Raw genomic sequence first — 20,107 nt, 5'->3', positions numbered from 1 at the left:
AGTTTAACATTCTTTGGCATTGCCTTTCTTTGGGATTGGAATGAAAACTGACCTTTTCCAGTCCTGTGGCCACTGCTGCGTTTTCCAAATTTGCTGGCATATTGAGTGCAGCACTTTCACAGCATCATCTTTCAGGATTTGAAATAGCTCAACTGGAATTCTATCACCTCCACTATCTTTGTTCATAGTGATGCTTCCTAAGGCCCACTTGACTTCACATTCCAGGATGTCTGGCTCTAGGTGAGTGATCACACCATTGTGATTATCTGGGTCATGAAGATCTTTTTTGTACAGTTCTGTTATTCTTGCCACCTCTTGTTAATATCTTCTGCTTCTGTTAGGTCCATACCATTTCTGTCCTTTATTGAGTCCATCTTTGCATAAAATATTCCCTTGGTATCTCCAATGTCCTGTAATAACCTAAATGAGAAAATAATTAAAAAAATAATAGATACATTTATAACTGAATCTCTTTACTGTATACCTAAAACTGACATAAAACTGTTAATCAACTGTATTTGAATATAAAATTAAAGAAAATTTTAAAATGTCTATATAGAGTATCTTTCTGTAATTTTTAAACTTAGGTTCAACCAACATTCATCTATTTGACCAAAAGATTGAGCCAATAATTTCATATTTCTACTTAAAGCAAACAGTGCTCAAATTTAAAGACAGCTATTTCATGCAAGTACAGTGCAAATTATTATAAAATTTATTAAAGGAATTAGACTGCTAAATTTTACTTTCTGTGAGTGGTGTTTTAAGAATGGAGTGGGGTACAGAAATGACTGCCCTTTTCAAATAATCACAAATGTGCTAATTATGTGGCTGATATGAAAGTTGAGGCATTGTGACCTTCAAGCCAACAAAAGACCTTTTCAAGTAAGCCATTTCCATGTACATTAATAAAGTGATCAATGCCACTCCACAGTTAAGTAATATATGGCTGTTATTTCATTATATGTAAATGCAAACCAAGGAGTTGTTTCACTGCCAACATATTTAAAGTAATGCTATTGAAAAAAAAAAAAAAGCAAAGGCTGTAAATCCATGTAAGTAAGAGTTTTTGGTACTCTACAGATAGTTATCCAAAGATATGTTTGTTGTTCACTTTCAACACACGCAGTTTAAGTGAAGTTTCTCTGCAACTGATTGGATTTTGGATTTGATCAGTAAAAACTGCCTTATGTTAAAGCATATAATAACTGAAACTTAAGGAAAATGATTGTTAGGAAAGCGATCTCTTTGCAGTGATGGAGGCAGTGACATATTTTGTAGATCCAAGAAAACATTGCCTCTGTACATGAACACTCACCTGCTAGCAAGGGGGATGTTGAATAAGACTGAAGTTCAAAGGAAAAGGATGGAATTCCACAATCTTTCTCACAACTTATTCATGGTATAAAGAAAATCTTTATAAACATTGGACTTAGGTCATCGCCATGAAGGCAGTTGTTTTAAAGGGCAATCATATCCCTGGAAAACAGTGTGTTTCAAAACAATAATGTATAAAAAAATATGGATATTACTAAAGGCGTGAATCAAATAGACTGCTGGAATGTCAAATAGTGCCAATGAAGTTGTAGTAGAAAATCAAGAACAGGAAGAAGAATTCAATTATCTTGTATTTGCCCAGCTTTGTAGGATATTTGATGCTGAATAAAACATGAACAAAGATATAGTCATGCTTAATGCAACTTAAGAGTGCATAATAGACTTCTGGGAAATAATAAACCAATTACAAACTTAAACCACAATCATATAAGAGTCCAAGAATGTATTGGCTTTCAATCCATGGATAAACTTTTTCTCAGTCTCATAAGAAACCATAGCAACATCTTATTATGGGTTAGATATTGATACCAAGAGACTGTTACAGGTATTGCAAATTCGTTCACCAGTCTTCCTGTTGGCTTTAAACACTACTGTATGGTCCTGTGTTGTTATTTAATAGATTTCTGAATGCTTCCAGTGACATTTATGAAGATGCTGTAGTCACTGAAATTTTCAGTGAACATTTAAACGCTCTTGTCTGTGATAACAGATGTTTCTGCATTTCCTTGATAATCTGAGATAATTTCCATTATTTTGTATTTAAGGTGGCAAATCTTGCTTGTTCCATGTCAACAAATGAAGATGGGATTAAGATTGTCAGAGTTGCTGCCAATCACCTGGAAACCTTGTGTCCACAGGTATGATAACTGTCTTTCATTAAACTAGCTATAAAAAAATTATGTGTATGATCTTTTTAATGTGTTGTTGGATTCTGATTGCTAGAATTTTGTTAAGGATTTTTGCATCTATGTTCATCAGTGATATTGGCCTGTAGTTTTCTTTTTTTGTGGGATCTTTGTCAGGTTTTGGTATTAGGGTGATGGTGGCCTCATAGAATGAGTTTGGAAGTTTACCTTCCTCTGCAATTTTTTGGAAGACTTTGAGCAGGATAGGTGTTAGCTCTTCTCTAAATTTTTGGTAGAATTCAGCTGTGAAGCCATCTGGACCTGGGCTTTTGTTTGCTGGAAGATTTTTGATTACAGTTTCAATTTCCATGCTTGTGATGGGTCTGTTAAGATTTTCTATTTCTTCCTGGTTGAGTTTTGGAAAGTTGTACTTTTCTAAGAATTTGTCAATGCAAACTAGTACAGCCACTATGGAGAACAGTGTGGAGATTCCTTAAAAAAATGGAAATAGAACTGCCTTGTGGTCCAGCAATCCCACTGCTGGGCATACACACATGTACCCCAATGTTCATCGCAGCACTGTTTATAATAGCCAGGACATGGAAGCAACCTAGATGTCCATCAGCAGATGAATGGATAAGAAAGCTGTGGTACATATACACAATGGAGTATTACTCAGCCATTAAAAAGAATACATTTGAATCAGTTCTAATGAGGTGGATGAAACTGGAGCCTATTATACAGAGTGAAGTAAGCCAGAAGGAAAAACACCAATACAGTATACTAACACATATATATGGAATTTAGAAAGATGGTAACAATAACCCTGTGTACGAGACAGCAAAAGAGACACTGATGTATAGAACAGTCTTATGGGCTCTGTTGGAGAGGGAGAGGGTGGGAAGATTTGGGAGAATGACATTTAAACATGTAAAATATCATGTAAGAAACGAGTTGCCAGTCCAGGTTCAATGCACGATACTGGATGCTTGGGGCTAGTGCATTGGGACGACCCAGAGGGATGGTATGGGGAGGGAGGAGGGAGGAGGGTTCAGGATGGGGAACACATGTATACCTGTGGCGGATTCATTTTGATATTTGGCAAAAATAATACAATTATGTAAAGTTTTAAAATAAAATAAAATTAAAAAAAAATATGTGTAATGCTGAAGACTTTCATACATATGGAAACATTAAAATGTATATTTTAAAAATATAAAATGACTCATCCTAAGGTCATAGTTTACTCTTTACTAAGCACTTCATTCTTTATTTAACACCTGGTTCTTGTAACAGTTCCTGAGAGACCATCTTAGAATTTTCTGAAAAATATAGTTTGAAATCAAAGCAGTGTTTTGTCCAACAGATCTGATTTATTTTTAGTCATTATTTAATTTGAAATCTCAAATCACATGAAAAAGAATTTTTTTTTTCCTCTTTTATCAAAAGAAGGCATGAGTTTGAAAAAAGCCAAGAAATATTGTCTTGTCTGGAATTCAGGAGTTTTTTAAAATCCAAAGAGAAATATATTGCTTAGGAATTATTTCTAGATGAGTAATTGTCTCAAAACTATGATTCAGGATACACAGGAGAAAGGGACAACAGAGGATGAGATGGTTGGATAGCATCACCAACTCAATGGGCATGAGTTTGAGTAAACTCTGGGAGTTGGTGATGTACAGGGAAGCCTGGTGTGCTGCAGTCCTTGGGGTCACAAAGAATCAGACACGACTGAGTGACTGAACTGAACTGAACTGAGGATACACATAAGGTCAATCCTTTGTTGCCTTAGAATATGCAACAAGTGATGTAGATAATTACTTCCCAATTAAAACCACAGTAGTTGTAAAGATGTGAAATATAATAATGATTAGAAATTTCAAGTCTCTGGACTTCTGCTGGAATTCTAATTTTACTAAAAGCACAATGTGTGTGAAATTCTTGCTTGCTTTGCCAATGATTTCATCTGTAAGAATATTTAAGAAATAGTAAGGTGACTGCTTCTTTAGACTTAATGCTGATTAACAAATTAAAACTGGCTGAAGTACAATCTAGAGGACCAGCAACTGAGATCTCATAACTGAGGTCAGTTTTCTCTGAGGTCCCATAGGCAACAGAACTGTGCAATAGGCCTCTGAAGTGGCTGAATCACTTACATTCCCCTCAGTAGTTTGAGTTTTCGTTTCTCCATATTGTAGATAACACTTGATGCTGTCACTTTTGAAATGTCTTTTGAATCTGAATAGTATTCAGTATATCTCATTGGTTTCAATTTATGCTTTTTTATGATTACTCAAGAAAACACTTAAAGAAACAGTTATTAACCATTTGGCTTTAGAAGTCTGAATTGCTTAAACCCTTTGACGATTTTTAATTGCTTGTTTTTATTGCACTGCTTAGATTTATTAAAAATATCTTCTGTTGACTGTGGCTTTTCCTTTAACTTTGAATATAGTATTTTAATCCTAAAGTATTTTAAGAACTATAATATGAACATATGATTCATCTTTTAATTTTTTAATTAGACATTTGAGCATCTACTCTGTGCCATGGTATGTTGGTTTGGGCTTTGTCAAGAAATTCTTCCAACAAAAGGGTTACATAGTCCCCATATTTTCTTTTTAAAATAGTAAATACTGTTATTTAACATTTAAATCTTTATTTTATCTGAAATTTATTTTTATGTCTAACAGGAGGTTGAATCTATTTTTTTAAACAGTGGTAACCACTGGGCTATCATCCTGTATTAAAAAGTTGATCCTTTACCAATTATACTTTATTTTTTAGATTCCATATATAAGTGAAATCATGTGATACTTACCTTACTCTGTTTGACTTATCTCATTTATCATATTCCTTCTAGGTCTATCAATGTTATTACAGTGGCAAGGTTTAATTAATTTTTATGGCTGAGTAATATTCCATTCAGAGAAGGCAATGGCACCCCACTCCAGTACTCTTGCCTGGAAAATCCCATGGACGGAGAAGCCTGGTAGGCTGCAGTCCATAAGGTTGCTAAGAGTCGGGCACAACTGAGCGACTTTACTTTCACTTTTCACTTTCATGCATTGGAGAAGGAAATGGCAACCCCCTCCAGTCTTCTTGCCTGGAGAATCCCAGGAACAGAGAAGCCTAGTGGGCTGCCATCTATGGGGTTGCACAGAGTTGGAAACGACTGAAGTGACTTAGCAGCAGCAGCGGTGTTCCATTGTGTTTTTGTTGTATGTGTGTGTGTACAACATCTTCTTTATTCACTCATTTATTGATAAAAACACTTAGAATGCTTTAAAATCTTGGCTATTATAAATAATGCTGCAATGAACATGAAAGTGAAAGTGAAGTTGCTCAGTTGTGTCTGACTCTTTGCTACCCTGTGGACTGAAGCCCATCAGGATCCTCTGTCCATGGGATTTTCCAGGCAAGAATACTGGAGTGGGTTGCCATTTCCTTCTCCAGGGGACCTTCCTGACCAGGGATCAAACCCAGGTCTCCCTCATTGCAGGCAGAGGCTTTAACCTCTGAGCCACCAGGGAAGCCCATAGGAATACCTATATCTTTTTCATTTTTTAACTTTTTTTTTAATTAAAAAAAATTTTGGCTGTACTATGGCTTTTGGTACCTTACTTCCTGAACCAGGGACTGACCCATGCCCTCGGCAGTGAAAGAGTGAGTCCTAACCACTGGACCACCAGGGAATTCTCAGATATATATTTTTTTAAACCAATGTTTTTGTTTTCTTTGGATAAAATTCCAGAAGTAGAATTGCTGGATCATTTGGTAGTTCTATTTTTAACTTTTTGAGGAACTTCTCTACTATTTCCATAGGTGACTATACCAACTTATATTCCCACCAGTAGTATACAAAAGTTCCTTTTTCTCTCCATCCTCACCAGCACTTGTTATTTCCTGTCTGTTTGATAATAACCATTCTAAACAGGTGAAAGTCATATCTCATTGTGGTTTTTATGTGTATTTCCCTGATGATTAGTGATACTGAGCATCTTTTCATGTGCCTGTTGGCCATCTGCATACTTCTTTGAAAAAAATGTCTATTCAGGTTCTTTACCCATTTTTAATTGGGTTGTTTCTTTCTTTCTTTTTTGATGTTGAGTCTTATGAGTTCTTTGTTTTGGATGTTAAGCCCTTAGTGAGTATTTTGTTTGCAAGTATCTTCTCTCATTCAGTATGTGGCTTTTAATTTTGTTGATAGTTTCCCTAACTGCACAAAAGCTTTTTAAGTTTGATGTAGTCTCATTTGTTTATCTTTGGTTTTGTTTTCTTTACCTGAGAATACATATCCCCAGAATATTGCTAAGACTGATGTCAAAGAGCATCCTGCCTACATTTTTTTCCTAGAAGGTTTATGGTTTGGGGTCTTACCTTTAAGTCTTCAATCCATTTTGAATTTATATATGGTATGAGAAAATAGTCCAGCTTTATTCTTTTGCAAGTAGCTGTCCAGTTTTCCCAATACAACTTATTAAAGAAGGTATACTTTTCCACATTGTATATTCTTGCCTCTCCTCTTGTAGATTAATTGCCACATAAGTGTAATTTTTTTTTTTCTGGGCTCTTTTCTATGTTCCACTGACTTATGTGTCTGTTTTTGTATGTTGTATGTTTGCAAGTTTCATCTGTTTTTGTACCATACTGTTTTGATTACTGTGCTTTGTAATATAGTTTGAAATCAGGAAGAATGATGCCTCTGGCTTTGTTCTTCTTTCTCAACTGTTTTTGTATGTTGTATGTTTGCAAGTTTCATCTGTTTTTGTACCATACTGTTTTGATTACTGTGCTTTGTAATATAGTTTGAAATCAGGAAGAATGATGCCTCTGGCTTTGTTCTTCTTTCTCAAGATTATGTTTGCTATTTGAACTCTTTTGTGTTTCTATACAAATGAATTATTTGTTCTAGTTTTATGAAAAATGCCACTGGTATTTTGGGATTAATTACGTTGAATCTGTAGATTGCCTTGGGTAGTATGGTCACGTTATCAACACTAATGATTCTTCCAATCCGAGAACATGATTTATAAAGATATTGCAGAGGCATCTCTTTGTGTCTCCTTCAATTCCTTTATTAGTGTTTTATAGTTTTCCTAATAAGAGTCTTTTATTTCCTTAGATTTATTTCTAAATGTTTTATACTTTGTCATGCAACTATAAATTGGATTATTCTCTTAATTTCTCTTTCTAGTTTGCTGTTAGTGCATAGAAGCACAACTGATTTCTGTATATTAATTTTATATCCTGAAACTTTATTGAATTCACTGATGAGTTATAATAGATTTTTGTAGCATCTTTAGGATTCTCCATATATTGGATCTTATTGTCTGTAAACTGTGGCAGTTTTACTTTTTGCCTTAAAATTTAGACTCTTTCATTTCCTTTTCCTGTCTGAATGCTGTGTTTATTACTTCCAACCTATGTTTAATAAAAATGGCAAGAGTGTACATCCTCATTCCTGATCTTAGAGGAAATGTTTTTAGCTTTTCATACATTGCATATGATGTTGACTATGAGTTTTTCATATATGGCCTTTATATTTTGAGGTGCATTGCCTCTCTACCCACTTTTTTTGGATTTTTTGGATCATAAATGAATGTTGAATTTTGTCAAAAACTTTTGCTACATCTATTGAGATGATCATATGCCTTTTACTGCTCAATTTGTTAATGTGGTATATCACATTGATTGTTTGAAAATACTGAACCATCTTTCATCCCTGGGATAAATCCTACTTGCTTACAGAATATGATCCTTTTAATGTATTGTTGAATTTGGTTTGCTAATGTTTAGTCGAGGGTTTTTACATCTATGTTCATCAATAGCATTAGCCTATAATTTTGTGTACATGTGTCATATCCTTGTTTTTGGTGTCAGGGAGAGTTACAGTCTTAATTGTGACTTTTGGTTACATCTTGATATCTTCTAGTCAATTTTAGATGCCTTGTTTCTTTCTTTAAAGTATTACTGTTCTGCTCTGCTCTTTTATGTAACTTTAAGTATCTACTTAAAAAGTTCTATAAAAATACATATTAGAATTTTTTATTGAAATTGTTAAAATGTTTTAGATTTTAGATTATTTTAAGGAAAAGTGGCTCCTTCAAGATATTAAATATTTCCATTAATAAACATGTTTTATATATCCCCATAATCAGATCTTTTTTTTAAATGTCCTTCAGAGACTCTTTAATATTCTTTTATTATTAATTACAATAAAGTCCATGGCTATATTTTGATGGAATCCCAATTTTTCTCAATAGGCCAGAAAACTTTCCTAAAGACCAGACTCAAATATTTAATTTTCCCTTTACATCTCCACATTTATACCTAGAAGACATCTAAAACTTAAAATAGCCAAATGGAACTCCTAATAGTTGCACCCCCGCCTCATTTTGCTTTTCTTCAGTCTTACTGATTTTAGTTAACAGCATGGCCTTTCACCTAGTTTCTCTGAGGAAAAACCTAGAGATTTTCTTTCTTTTTCTTTTTTTTAATGCAATAAATATTTATTGAACATATGCTATGTGGTAGGTATCATTTATGCAGATGGGGAGTAAACAGTAAAGAAAATATATTAGTCAAAACTCTTGTCCTAGTGAAACTCATATTTTAATTATATCTAATGGCTAGTTTTCCTATTTAATCCATTGACAAGCCCTAAAAGTTTCAACAAAAATATTTGTCTTGAATCTATATACTTTTCCTCATGTTGTTTGTCAACAGGATGAAAAATATCATAGTCTGTGCCTCATCATTTTTATCTTTGACTACAGAAATATCCTACATGGTTTCCATGCTCATACTCATGTCTTTCTAATCTACTTCCCATATAAAAACCCAATTTTAAAAATGTTTAGCATAGCAGTTGCTTTCCTTAGCCCTTTACAATAAAATGCAAAGTTCTTTTAATGAGTTATTCAGACTTACATGAAATTTCTACTGCCTAACTGTCAACTCTACTTCATATTATTTTCCTTTGCATTTGTTAGATCTCTGCACTTTGGCCTTTCTCTTTCTAGAACACAATAAGCTTTTACCACCTGAGGGAGTTCACACTTGGTAATTTCCCAGTTTGTTTTTTTCATATGGCCATATGGACAGCTTCTGTTATGTTCAATTTGTGAAAACTGGGCTCGAATATCATCTCAGACATCAGCCTCTCTAAGTTACCTATCATGTCACCATATTTATTTCTTTTAAAGTCTCTACTATAATTTGATATTATATTTTATATTATTTTGTTAGTTTTTTATTGTACACTGTCCACTCTCACATATAAAATTTATGAAGGCAGTGATTTATTGTTTCTTGTTCACTGCCTGTATCCCACATACCTAAGAGAAATGCAGCATATATTGGATGCTCAATAACTATTTGTTCAATATATGGGCAGGGTTTCTAGAATATTAAGTCATTTTATATTCATAGACTGAAATAAGATTTTTTGCAACATCTTTTAGGCATATCTCTCTTTTTTTTTTTACAATGTAAAAAATTACCTTATAATTAGAATTGTAATTGATAAAAAATAAATCATTAAAATGGCTGATTAATGTATAGTTGCTAACCTCTACTGCTGGGCTGCAATCTGCCCTTGGCCTAGCTCATTTCAGTATTTTACTAGTGATTTGGATAAAATTTTATAATTATGGTCTTAATCTTTTTCAGTTGAAAGTTAGAAGGTAAAGGGACTATATTAGCTGAAAGAGTCTGGTCATAAAGAATTTGAATATTCAAAACATGGACTGAATATTATTATATTCAGCAAAGAGTCAGACATGACTGAGCGACTGAACTGAACTGAATACTGAATAGGTAAAATATTAAACCATATATTTTTGGCACTATAAAAGAAATCTAAAAATAAATAATGGAGTGAACATACCTTAGTAAATATTTACTCTCCAAAAGGTTAGAAATTTTAGTTGATAGTAATCTCAGTATGAATCGACAATGTGATTTAGCTGTCAGAAAAGACTAATACAACTTAACATTTTTTTTCATCAAAGAACAAGTTCTAAAATTTATTCTCTACCTCTGTACTACAAAATTATTTTTTATACTGTGTATTTTTTATATAGTATACCCTGAAATTCAGAGTTAGTGGGTCTAGGGTGCATCCCCAATTGTATGTTGTGTGTATGTATGTATATATGTTGTGTGTATGCATGTTTGTAAATGTGTATATGTGTATAAGATCCATTTTGGCAATATAACAGACAAATTTGGCCTTGGAATATGGAATGAAGCAGGGCAAAGACTAATAGAGTTTTGCCAAGAAAATGCACTGGTCATAACAAACACCCTCTTCCAACAACACAAGAGAAGACTCTATACATGTACATCACCAGATGGTCAACACTGAAATCAGATTGATTATATTCTTTGCAGCCAAAGGTGGAGAAGCTCTATAGAGTCAGCAAAAATAAGACCAGGAGCTGACTGTGGCTCAAACCATGAACTCCTTATTTCCAAATTCAGACTTAAATTGAAGAAAGTAGGGAAAACCACTAGACCATTCAGGTATGACCTAAATCAAATCCCTTATAATTATACAGTGGAAGTGAGAAATAGATTTAAGGGCCTAGATCTGATAGATAGAGTGTCTGATGAACTATGGAATGAGGTTCGTGACACTGTACAGAAGACAGGGATCAAGAACATTCTCATTGAAAAGAAATGCAAAAAAGCAAAATGGCTGTCTGGGGAGGCCTTACAAATAGTTGTGAAAAGAAGAGAAGCGAAAAGCAAAGGAGAAAAGGAAAGATATAAACATCTGAATGCAGAGTTCCAAAGAATAGCAAGAAGAGATAAGAAAGCCTTCTTCAGTAATCAATGCAAAGAAATAGAGGAAAACAACAGAATGGGAAAGACTAGGGATCTCTTCAAGAAAATCAGAGATACGAAAGGAACATTTCATGCAAAGATGAGCTAGATAAAGGACAGAAATGGTATGGACCTAACAGAAGCAGAAGATATTAAGAAGAGGTGGCAAGAATACACAGAAGAACTGTACAAAAAAGATCTTCATGACCCAGATAATCATGATGGTGTGATCACTGACCTAGAGCCAGACATCCTGGAATGTGAAGTCAAGTGGGTCTTAGAAAGCATCACTAAGAACAAAGCTAGTGGAGGTGATGGAATTCCAGTTGAGCTATTCCAAATCCTGAAAGATGATGCTGTGAAAGTGCTGCACTCAATATGCCAGCATTTGGAAAACTCAGCAGAGGCCACAGGACTGGAAAAGGTCAGTTTTCATTCCAATCCCAAAGAAAGGCAATGCCAAAGAATGCTCAAACTACTGCACAATTGCACTCATCTCACACGCTAGTAAAGTAATGCTCAAAATTCTCCAAGCCAGGCTTCAGCAATATGTGTGAACCGTGAACTTCCTCATGTTCAAGCTGGTTTTAGAAAAGGCAGAGGAACCAGAGATCAAATTGCCAACATCCGCTGGATCATAGAAAAAGCAAGAGAGTTCTAGAAAAACATCTATTTCTGCTTTGTTGACTCTGCCAAAGCCTTTGACTATGTGGATCACAATAAACTGTGGAAAATTCTGAAAGAGATGGGAATACCAGACCACCTGATCTGCCTCTTGAGAAATTTGTATGCAGGTCAGGAAGCAACAGTTAGAACTGGACATGAAACAGCAGACTGGTTCCAAATAGGAAAAGGAGTTCATCAAGGCTGTATATTGTCACCTTGTTTATTTAACTTATATGCAGGGTACATCATCAGAAACGCTGGACTGGAAGAAACACAAACTGGAATCAAGATTGCCGGGAGAAATATCAATAACCTCAGATATGCAGATGACACCACCCTTATGGCAGAAAGTGAAGATGAACTCAAAAGCCTCTTGATGAAAGTGAAAGTGGAGAGTGAATAAGTTGGCTTAAAGCTCAACAGTCAGAAAACGAAGATCATGGCATCCGGTCCCACCACTTCATAGGAAATAGATGGGGAAACAGTGGAAACAGTGTCAGACTTTATTTTTGGGGGCTCCAAAATCACTACACATGGTGACTGCAGCCATGAAATTAAAAAAGACGCTTACTCCTTGGAAGGAAAGTTATGACCAACCTAGATAGCATATTCAAAAGCAGAGACATTACTTGGCCAATAAAGGTTCGTCGAGTCAAGGCTATGGTTTTTCCAGTGGTCATGTATGGATGTGAGAGTTGGACTGTGAAGAAGGCTGAGCACCGAAGAATTGATGCTTTTAACCTGTGGTGTTGGAGAAGACTCTTGTGAGTCCCTTGGACTGCAAGGAGTTCCAACCAGTCCATTATGAAGGAGATCAGCCCGGGATTTCTTTGGAAGGAATGAGCTAAAGCTGAAAGTCCAGTACTTTGGCCACCTCATGTGAAGAGTTGATTAATTGGAAAAGACCCTGGTGCTGGGAGGGATTAGGGGCAGGAGGAGAAGGGGATGACAGAGGATGAGATGGCTGGATGGCATCACTGACTCGATAGACGTGAGTCTGAGTGAACTCCGGGAGTTGGTGATGGACAGGGAGGCCTGGCGTGCTGCGATTCATGGGGTCGCAAAGAGTCGGACATGACTGAGCCACTGATCTGATCTGATCTGATCTGATTGAAATAAAATATGCATATACATTTAGGTTCATTAATTCCACTTCTTGAAATTTATAGTACAGACACATGAGTGCACATGCACAAATGTCTAAGCAAGTTCTTTTTTATGTTTTTTTTCCCTTTATTTATTTTTTTTATTTAATTTTATTTTTAAACTTTACAATATTGTATTAGTTTTGCCAAATATTGAAATGAATCTGCCACAGGTATACATGTGTTCCCCATCCTGAACCCTCCTCCCTCCTCCCTCCCCATACCATCCCTCTGGGTTGTCCCAGTGCACCAGCCCCAAGCATCCAGTATCGTGCATCGAACCTGGACTGGCGACTCGTTTCATACATGATATTTTACATGTTTCAATGCCATTCTCCCAAATCTTCCCACCCTCTCCCTCTTCCAGAGTCCATAAGACTCTTCTATACATCAGTGTCTCTTTTGCTGTCTCGTACACAGGGTTATTGTTACCATCTTTCTAAATTCCATATATATGCCTTAGTATACTGTATGGGTGTTTTTCTTTCTGGCTTACTTCACTCTGTATAATAGGCTCCAGTTTCATCCACCTCATTAGAACTGATTCAAATGTATTCTTTTTAATGGCTGAGTAATACTCCATTGTGTATATGTACCACAGCTTTCTTATCCATTCATCTGCTGATGGACATCTAGTTACTTCCATGTCCTGGCTATTATAAACAGTGCTGTGATGAACATTGGGGTACACATGTCTCTTTCCCTTCTGGTTTCCTCAGTGTGTTAAATTTGATATAGAATATTAACTTTGGGTGCATTAATGGTGATTGGATATTTTTGTATATTATGAAATGATCACTGCAATAAATCTAGCTGCCATCTCTCACCATACAGAGTTGTTACAATGTTATTGACTACATTATATCAGTTCAGTCACTCAGTCGTGTCCGACTCTTTGTGACCCCATGAACTGCAGCACTATATGACGTATCCCTGTGACTTATTTATTTTTATGTCTGGATATTTGTACCTCTTAATCCCCTTCACCTATTTTGCCTATCCCCCCATCCCTACCACTCTGGCACACCAGTTTGTTATGAGCAAGGTTTATTTGTTTGTTATGAGCAAAGTTTGTTATCTGCAATGACAGAGCTAGAGCCAACCTAAATATCTGTTAGTGGAGAATGTTAAAAGTTGTTTAAAGTAATGTCAGCTCAATATGTATTTTAGTATGGAAGATACCCAAGATAACCAAGGAAAAGGTACATTTCCGATGAGTATCTTATTTCCCACTTATGTGAAAAAAAGAAGATTGAGCCATATGTTTATGTACTTGTAGGACATTTTTCAAAAGGTTCTCATGAAAATTTTAGTAGTGTTTACTTCCAAGAAGTGAGACTAGAGATATAGAACAGGAGGAATACTTTCACATTTCACTTTATTTCTTTAAGGATTCTAAGTTTTTAACTAGAAATAGGTATTTTATTAATTTTGAAGGAAAACCTCACCTACTTTTAATATTCAGTTCAGTTCAGTTGCTCAGTCTTATCCAAATTTTTGTGACCCCATGGACTGCAGCACACCAGGCTTCCCTGTCCTTTACCAAGTCTCGAGCTTGCTCAAACTCATGTCCATTGAGTCGCTGATGCCATCCAACCATCTCATTCTCTGTTGTCACCTTCTCCTCCCTCCTTCAGTCTTTCCCAGCATCAGGGTCTTTTCCAATGAGTCAGTTCTTCACATTAGGTGGCTAAAGTATTAGAGTTTCAGCTTTAGCCTTAGTCCTTCCAATGAACATTCAGGACTAATTTCCTTTTAAAATTAGACTAATTTTGGAATAAGTCAGGTTGAGAAAACACAGGGCAAAAGGAGCTGATGATGGGGCTACATTTAGTTCCTGTTTGCTAAATACCATTGAATTCACCTAGGTCTCAGTGAATTGGATCATGTTGGTTTTTACTGTGTCTAGAGAACTACAACTGTAATATTTTGCCCATTTACAGATGTCATACTTTGAAAAGACTGTCACCTGGAGGAAATTTAGCAGAGAATATCTGAAATGGTGACATGACTTGAAACTATGCTGTACAAAAAACTCATAAAAGCAACAGGGAATTTTTAGCCAGGAAAAGGTTAAGACATGGAGAAACATGATCACTATCATCAAATCTTCAAACGGCTCTGATGTGAAAGACTTGTTCTGAAGGTCCCTAAGGGGCAGAACTACAACCTATGAACATGAGCTAGAAATATAAAAATTTTGTCTCAATATAGAATGATTTTTTCTACAGTAACTGCCCTGGAAGAAATTGGACTTTGTTGAGAAGGAGGGATTTGGAGTTTCTCAATGTCACAGACATTTGAATATAAGGAGAGTGATATTTAGACAATGTAGAGGATAAGAAGTTGGCCTACAGGGCTTCTAACGGGGCTTCCCATGTGTTGCTAGTGGTAAAGAATCCTCCTGCCAATACAGGAGATGCAAGAGCCTCGGGAGTTCCATCCCTGGGTCAGGAAGATCCCCTGGAGCAGGAAAGGGCAACCTGCTCCAGTATTCTTGCCTGGAAAATCCCAAGGACAGAGGAGCCTGGCAGGTTACAGTCCATAGGGCTGTAAATAGTCGGACGTGACTGAACACACACACACACACACACACACACTTCTATTGCCCAATCTTGAGATCCTCTAATGAATCTCTCTTTATATAAAGAAGAGAAACTTAACCTGGGAACTTAACCTGCTGGAAGGATAAAACTGAAATCTTGTTCCATTTTTAACAAGTAACTTGGAAGTTTAATTTGAAAGTATATATTTTATATTTGCATATGACACAAATGTGAGAAAAATAGAATTCAAGGTTCTAAAACATGTTGATAATTTGGACTAATGTTTGAAAACTCATAAGCTCAAATTTAATAAGGGTAAATATAGAGTCAGGGCCTTAGGTTAAATAAAATCTATTGCACAAATGGATAGAAAAAAAACATTACTTATCTAAAGCACCTGGAGCATCAGGAGTTGAAAGGGACATTTGTTATCTAGTTCAATGAATTTCAAATACTGGTCCATCAAAAGCATGTTCATGATCTATAGTGAAATGAGGTCAGTAGAGTTCAGTTTTTTCAAGCAAAATTATTCAAAATTTATGTATCTCCTATTTTGATATTCATCAAAAACATTGACACATACTATATAGGTATGTAGTATATACTTTTATATACATATACTATAGCTGACACAACCATATAAGTCAGTGGCATGACATGAGGACCATCTTATAGCTTTAAAATGGTTATGGTGCTTAGCTTGTGGAATATGATGAAATTCCCAGTGTACTTGGCACAGGAATGTCCAAGTCCAGATACTGTGTGGCTTCAGGCCTGCAGTTTAAGGGATAAATAGAAAAAGAAAGAGTTGTTTTAAGACAGAGTTGAGCTATTTTCTAATCACTGAAAGTGATCTTTAAACAGAAGTCAAGTAGGTTATTCCTTGTCAAAGATGTTGGAAAGAGAATGTTTTTTGGTTTATTGGATGTAGAGGTATTGCTGCTGCTAAGTCACTCCAGTTGTGTTTGACTCTGTGCGACCCCATAGACAGCAGCCCACCAGGCTCTGCTGTCTCTGGGATTTTAAATAAGATTTGTTAATTAGCCAAGAGCATGGTGAAAACTGTGAGTAATTTCCCCTATAGTGAATACACTTACAATTGGGCAAACTCAATCAGGTGCTTAATTTTCCAAAATCTAGTTAAGTTTTTGAAACTCTGTTCTGGTTGAATCAATATCTAATAGAGTTTTGCTATGCCTTCTTCCATTTGTCCCTTTCATCAAATGCTTCCCAATGACCAGACAGAGCTAAAACAGTTTGTAAAGGCATCTAGTTTATTTTCAGTCATATGCTTAGGGATATATTTCCATAAATTGCTTATTGAAAATCTGTAATTACTTTTCAAAAGGGTTGCATATTCAGTTCCGTTCAGTTGCTCAGACATCTCCGACTCTTTTTAACCCCATGGACTGCAGCACTACAGGCTTCCTGTCCATCACCAACTCCCAGAGCTTATTCAAACTCATGTCCATTGTGTCGGTGATGCCATCTAAGCATCTCATCTTCTGAGGTCCCCTTCTCCTCCTGCTTTCAATCTTTCCTAGCATCAGGGTCTTTTCCAATGAGTCGGTTCTTTGCATCAGGTGTCTAAACTATTGGAGTTTCAACTTCAGCATCAGTCCTTCCAATGAATATTCAGGACTGATTTCCTTTAGGATGGACTGGTTGGATCTCCTTGCAGTCCAAAGGACTCTCAAGAGTCTTCTCCAACACCACAGTTCAAAATCATCAATTCTTTGGTGCTCAGCTTTCCTTATAGTCCAACTCTCACATCCGTACATGACTACTGGAAAAACCATAGCTTTGACTAGTCGGACCTTTGTTGGAAAAGTAATGTCTCTGCTTTTTAATAGTCTGTCTACGTTGGTCATAGTTTTCTTCCAAGGAGCAAGCATCTTTTAATTTTATGGCTGCAGTCACCATTTGCAGTGATTTTGGAGCCCCCCCAAAATAAAGTCTCTCACTATTTCCATTGTTTCCCCATTTATTTGCCATGACATGATGGGACCAGATGCCATTATATAGTTTTCTGAATGTTGAGCTTTAAGCCAACTTTTTCACTCTCCTTTTTCACTTTCATCAAGAGGCTCTTTAGTTCTTCTTCACTTTCTGCCATAAGGGTGGTGTCATCTGTATATCTGAGGTTATTGATTATTTCTCCCGGGAATCTTGATTCCAGCTTGTGCTTTATCCAGACCAGCATTTCACATGATGTACTGTGCATATAAGTTAAATAAGCAGGGGGACATATACAGTCTTGATGTACTCCTTTCCCAATCTGGAACCAGCCTGTTCCATGTCCAGTTCTAACTGCTGCTTCTTGACCTGCATACAGATTTCTCAGGTGGCAGGTCAGGTGGTCTGGTATTCCCATCTCTTTAAGAATTTTCCATAGTTTGTTGTGATCCACACAGTCAAAAGCTTTGGCATAGTCAATAAAGCAGAAATAGATGTTTTTCTGGAACTCTCTTGCTTTTTCAATGATCTAGCGGATGTTGGCATTTTGATCTCTGATTCCTTTGCCTTTTCTAAATCCAGCGTGAACATCTAGAAGTTCACAGTTCATGTACAGTTGAAGCCTCACTTGAAGAATTTAGAGCATTACTTTGCTAGTATGTGAGATGAGTGTAATTGTGTGGTAGTCTGAACATTCTTCAGCATTGCCTTTCTTTGAATTTGGAATGAAAACTGACTTTTTACAGTCCTGTGGCCACTGCTGAGTTTTCCAGATTTGCTAGCCTATTGAGTGCAGCACTTTCAACAGCTTCATCTTTCAGGATTTGAAATAGCTCAACCGGAATTCCATCAGCTCCACCAGTTTTTTTCATAGTGATGCTTCTTAAGGCCCACTTGACTTCACATTCTAGGATGTCTGGTCTAGGTGAGTGATGGCACCATCATGATTATCTGGGTTCTGAAGATCTTTTTTGTGTAGTTCTTCTGTGTATTCTTTCCACCTTTTCTTAATATCTTCTGCTTGTATTAGTTCTATACCATTTCTGTCCTTTATTGAGCCCATCTTTGCATGAAATGTTCCCTTGGTATCTCTAATTTTCTTGAAGAGATCTATAGTCTTTCCCATTCTATTGTTTTCTTCTATTTCTTTGCATTGATCACTGAGGAAGACTTTCTTATCTCTCCTTGCTATTCTTTGGAACTCTGCATTCAAATGGGTATATCTTTCCTTTTCTCCTTTGCCTTTAACTTCTTTTATTTTCTCAGCTATTTATTAAGGGCTTGTCAGACAACCATTTGCCTTTTTTCATTTCTTTTTTGGGGGTGATCTTAATCACTGCCTCCTGTACAAGGTCATGAACCTCCACCTGTAGTTCTTCAGCCACTCTATCAGATCTATTAGGTATATTGAAAAGTAGTGTGGAAGGTCGAGATTGGCCCAGACACAGAAGTCTGTGAAGGTTGAAAAGAACCAAGGACCTGGGGGAGGGTGTGCACTGAAGATCACCTGCATTTATATATAAACATGGAAATATAAAACCTCCCTAAGGGTAGGAATTTTTGATCTCCTGACATATCCTAATAGTAATGCCTGACTCATAGTAGCTACTCAGGACATATTAATGGAGTGAGTGATTACATCTGCATGAACTTATTTTGCATTGTAGACATTGGCAGGCGGATACTGAAAGCCAGCACTGTTCTTCATACTTCTTTGCTCTCTAGGTGTAAAGATTCCCAATTTCTAATCATTTCTAACCAAAGTGATAAAAGGTACCTGTATGATGCTTTGTCTGCTTGAAGTGCAAGTTATGTGAAGTAACTGGCATTATCTGTTTCTGCATGGACAGGGTTATTTTGTTATAGCAGCAGCTTGTTCTGATTAAGTTTTGATGTGTTACTGTATTTAGTACATGTTTCAGGAAGGGCATCGTGCTATCACTTTCAAGTGGAAAAGCTAGTCCTGATTTGTATGGTTTTGCTGCTGTTGTTTTTGTGATTGAGAAGCTGTCATATCTATGAAATGGAAGCACTTAATTTTCTAAATATCATGCTCTAGGGAAACATATATTTTCTTCCATTTTCTTGTAGGTGATGATGATGAATGTTTTGTTTGCAACTAAACAATATAGGACTCAAATAATCAATGTAGAATTATCATATTCTTTAAGAATCCCAGAGTGTACCTATGAGAGTTGTGACAGAACTCTTGCAATTATATCTAATTTATTTCTTTTCTCTGCAGAGAACAGAAAAAGTATATAAGATTTTAGAAACCAAAAGTGACGTAAGGCTATTAAAAAGGCTAAAATGAGGCAATCATCTTTTAAAAGCTGATTATGATTGGCTTGTTGATCCTTAAGACTGCCTAGGGTGACTTCAGACTGGAAGCCTAGGATCAGTCTCTTCTCTGAAATGCTGTGAAATTTATGCAGTGAAACGTGCCTGAAAAAGCTGCATGAATACTGCTGCTTAAAGTCTGGAAATTAAGCTCTATCTTTTTGTGGTATCATAGTTCTAAATCCTGTCCTGAATACACAGTTAGCCTTTTATTCACTCCAAGGATCTCTTAATTCAACAAGTATTTGGTGACCATTTACCAGGAGCATCCAGGAAATGTGGGCAAACAAGGAGCAGAGAGTAAGGATTCATGCTTATCCACTGAAACAGCTCTCAGGAATAAGGTCTGGGTTCAACCAGGTGGGGCTTCTTCTAAGAAAATATGAGGCTATATTGTCCTGGAAGACAATACAAAAAATTATAACTGAGAAGTCATAGT

The 20,107-nt window shown here is 36.1% G+C and overlaps 1 protein-coding gene across 1 annotated transcript in view; it reads left to right on the top strand.

The window, feature by feature from the left end:
• Positions 1–20,107, top strand: part of CTNNA3 (catenin (cadherin-associated protein), alpha 3) — a 1,923,005-nt gene that overhangs the window by 1,172,264 nt on the left and 730,634 nt on the right. The window contains exon 10 of the mRNA XM_010852148.1: positions 2,103–2,195. Coding sequence (XP_010850450.1) covers positions 2,103–2,195 — 93 coding nt within the window. The remainder of the gene's footprint in view (positions 1–2,102; positions 2,196–20,107) is intronic.

The sequence above is a fragment of the Bison bison genome, unplaced genomic scaffold (assembly GCF_000754665.1).
Source record: "Bison bison bison isolate TAMUID 2011002044 unplaced genomic scaffold, Bison_UMD1.0 scf7180017864309, whole genome shotgun sequence".
Taxonomy (NCBI): domain Eukaryota; kingdom Metazoa; phylum Chordata; class Mammalia; order Artiodactyla; family Bovidae; genus Bison; species Bison bison.
This window is presented reverse-complemented; position numbering and strand designations above follow the sequence as displayed.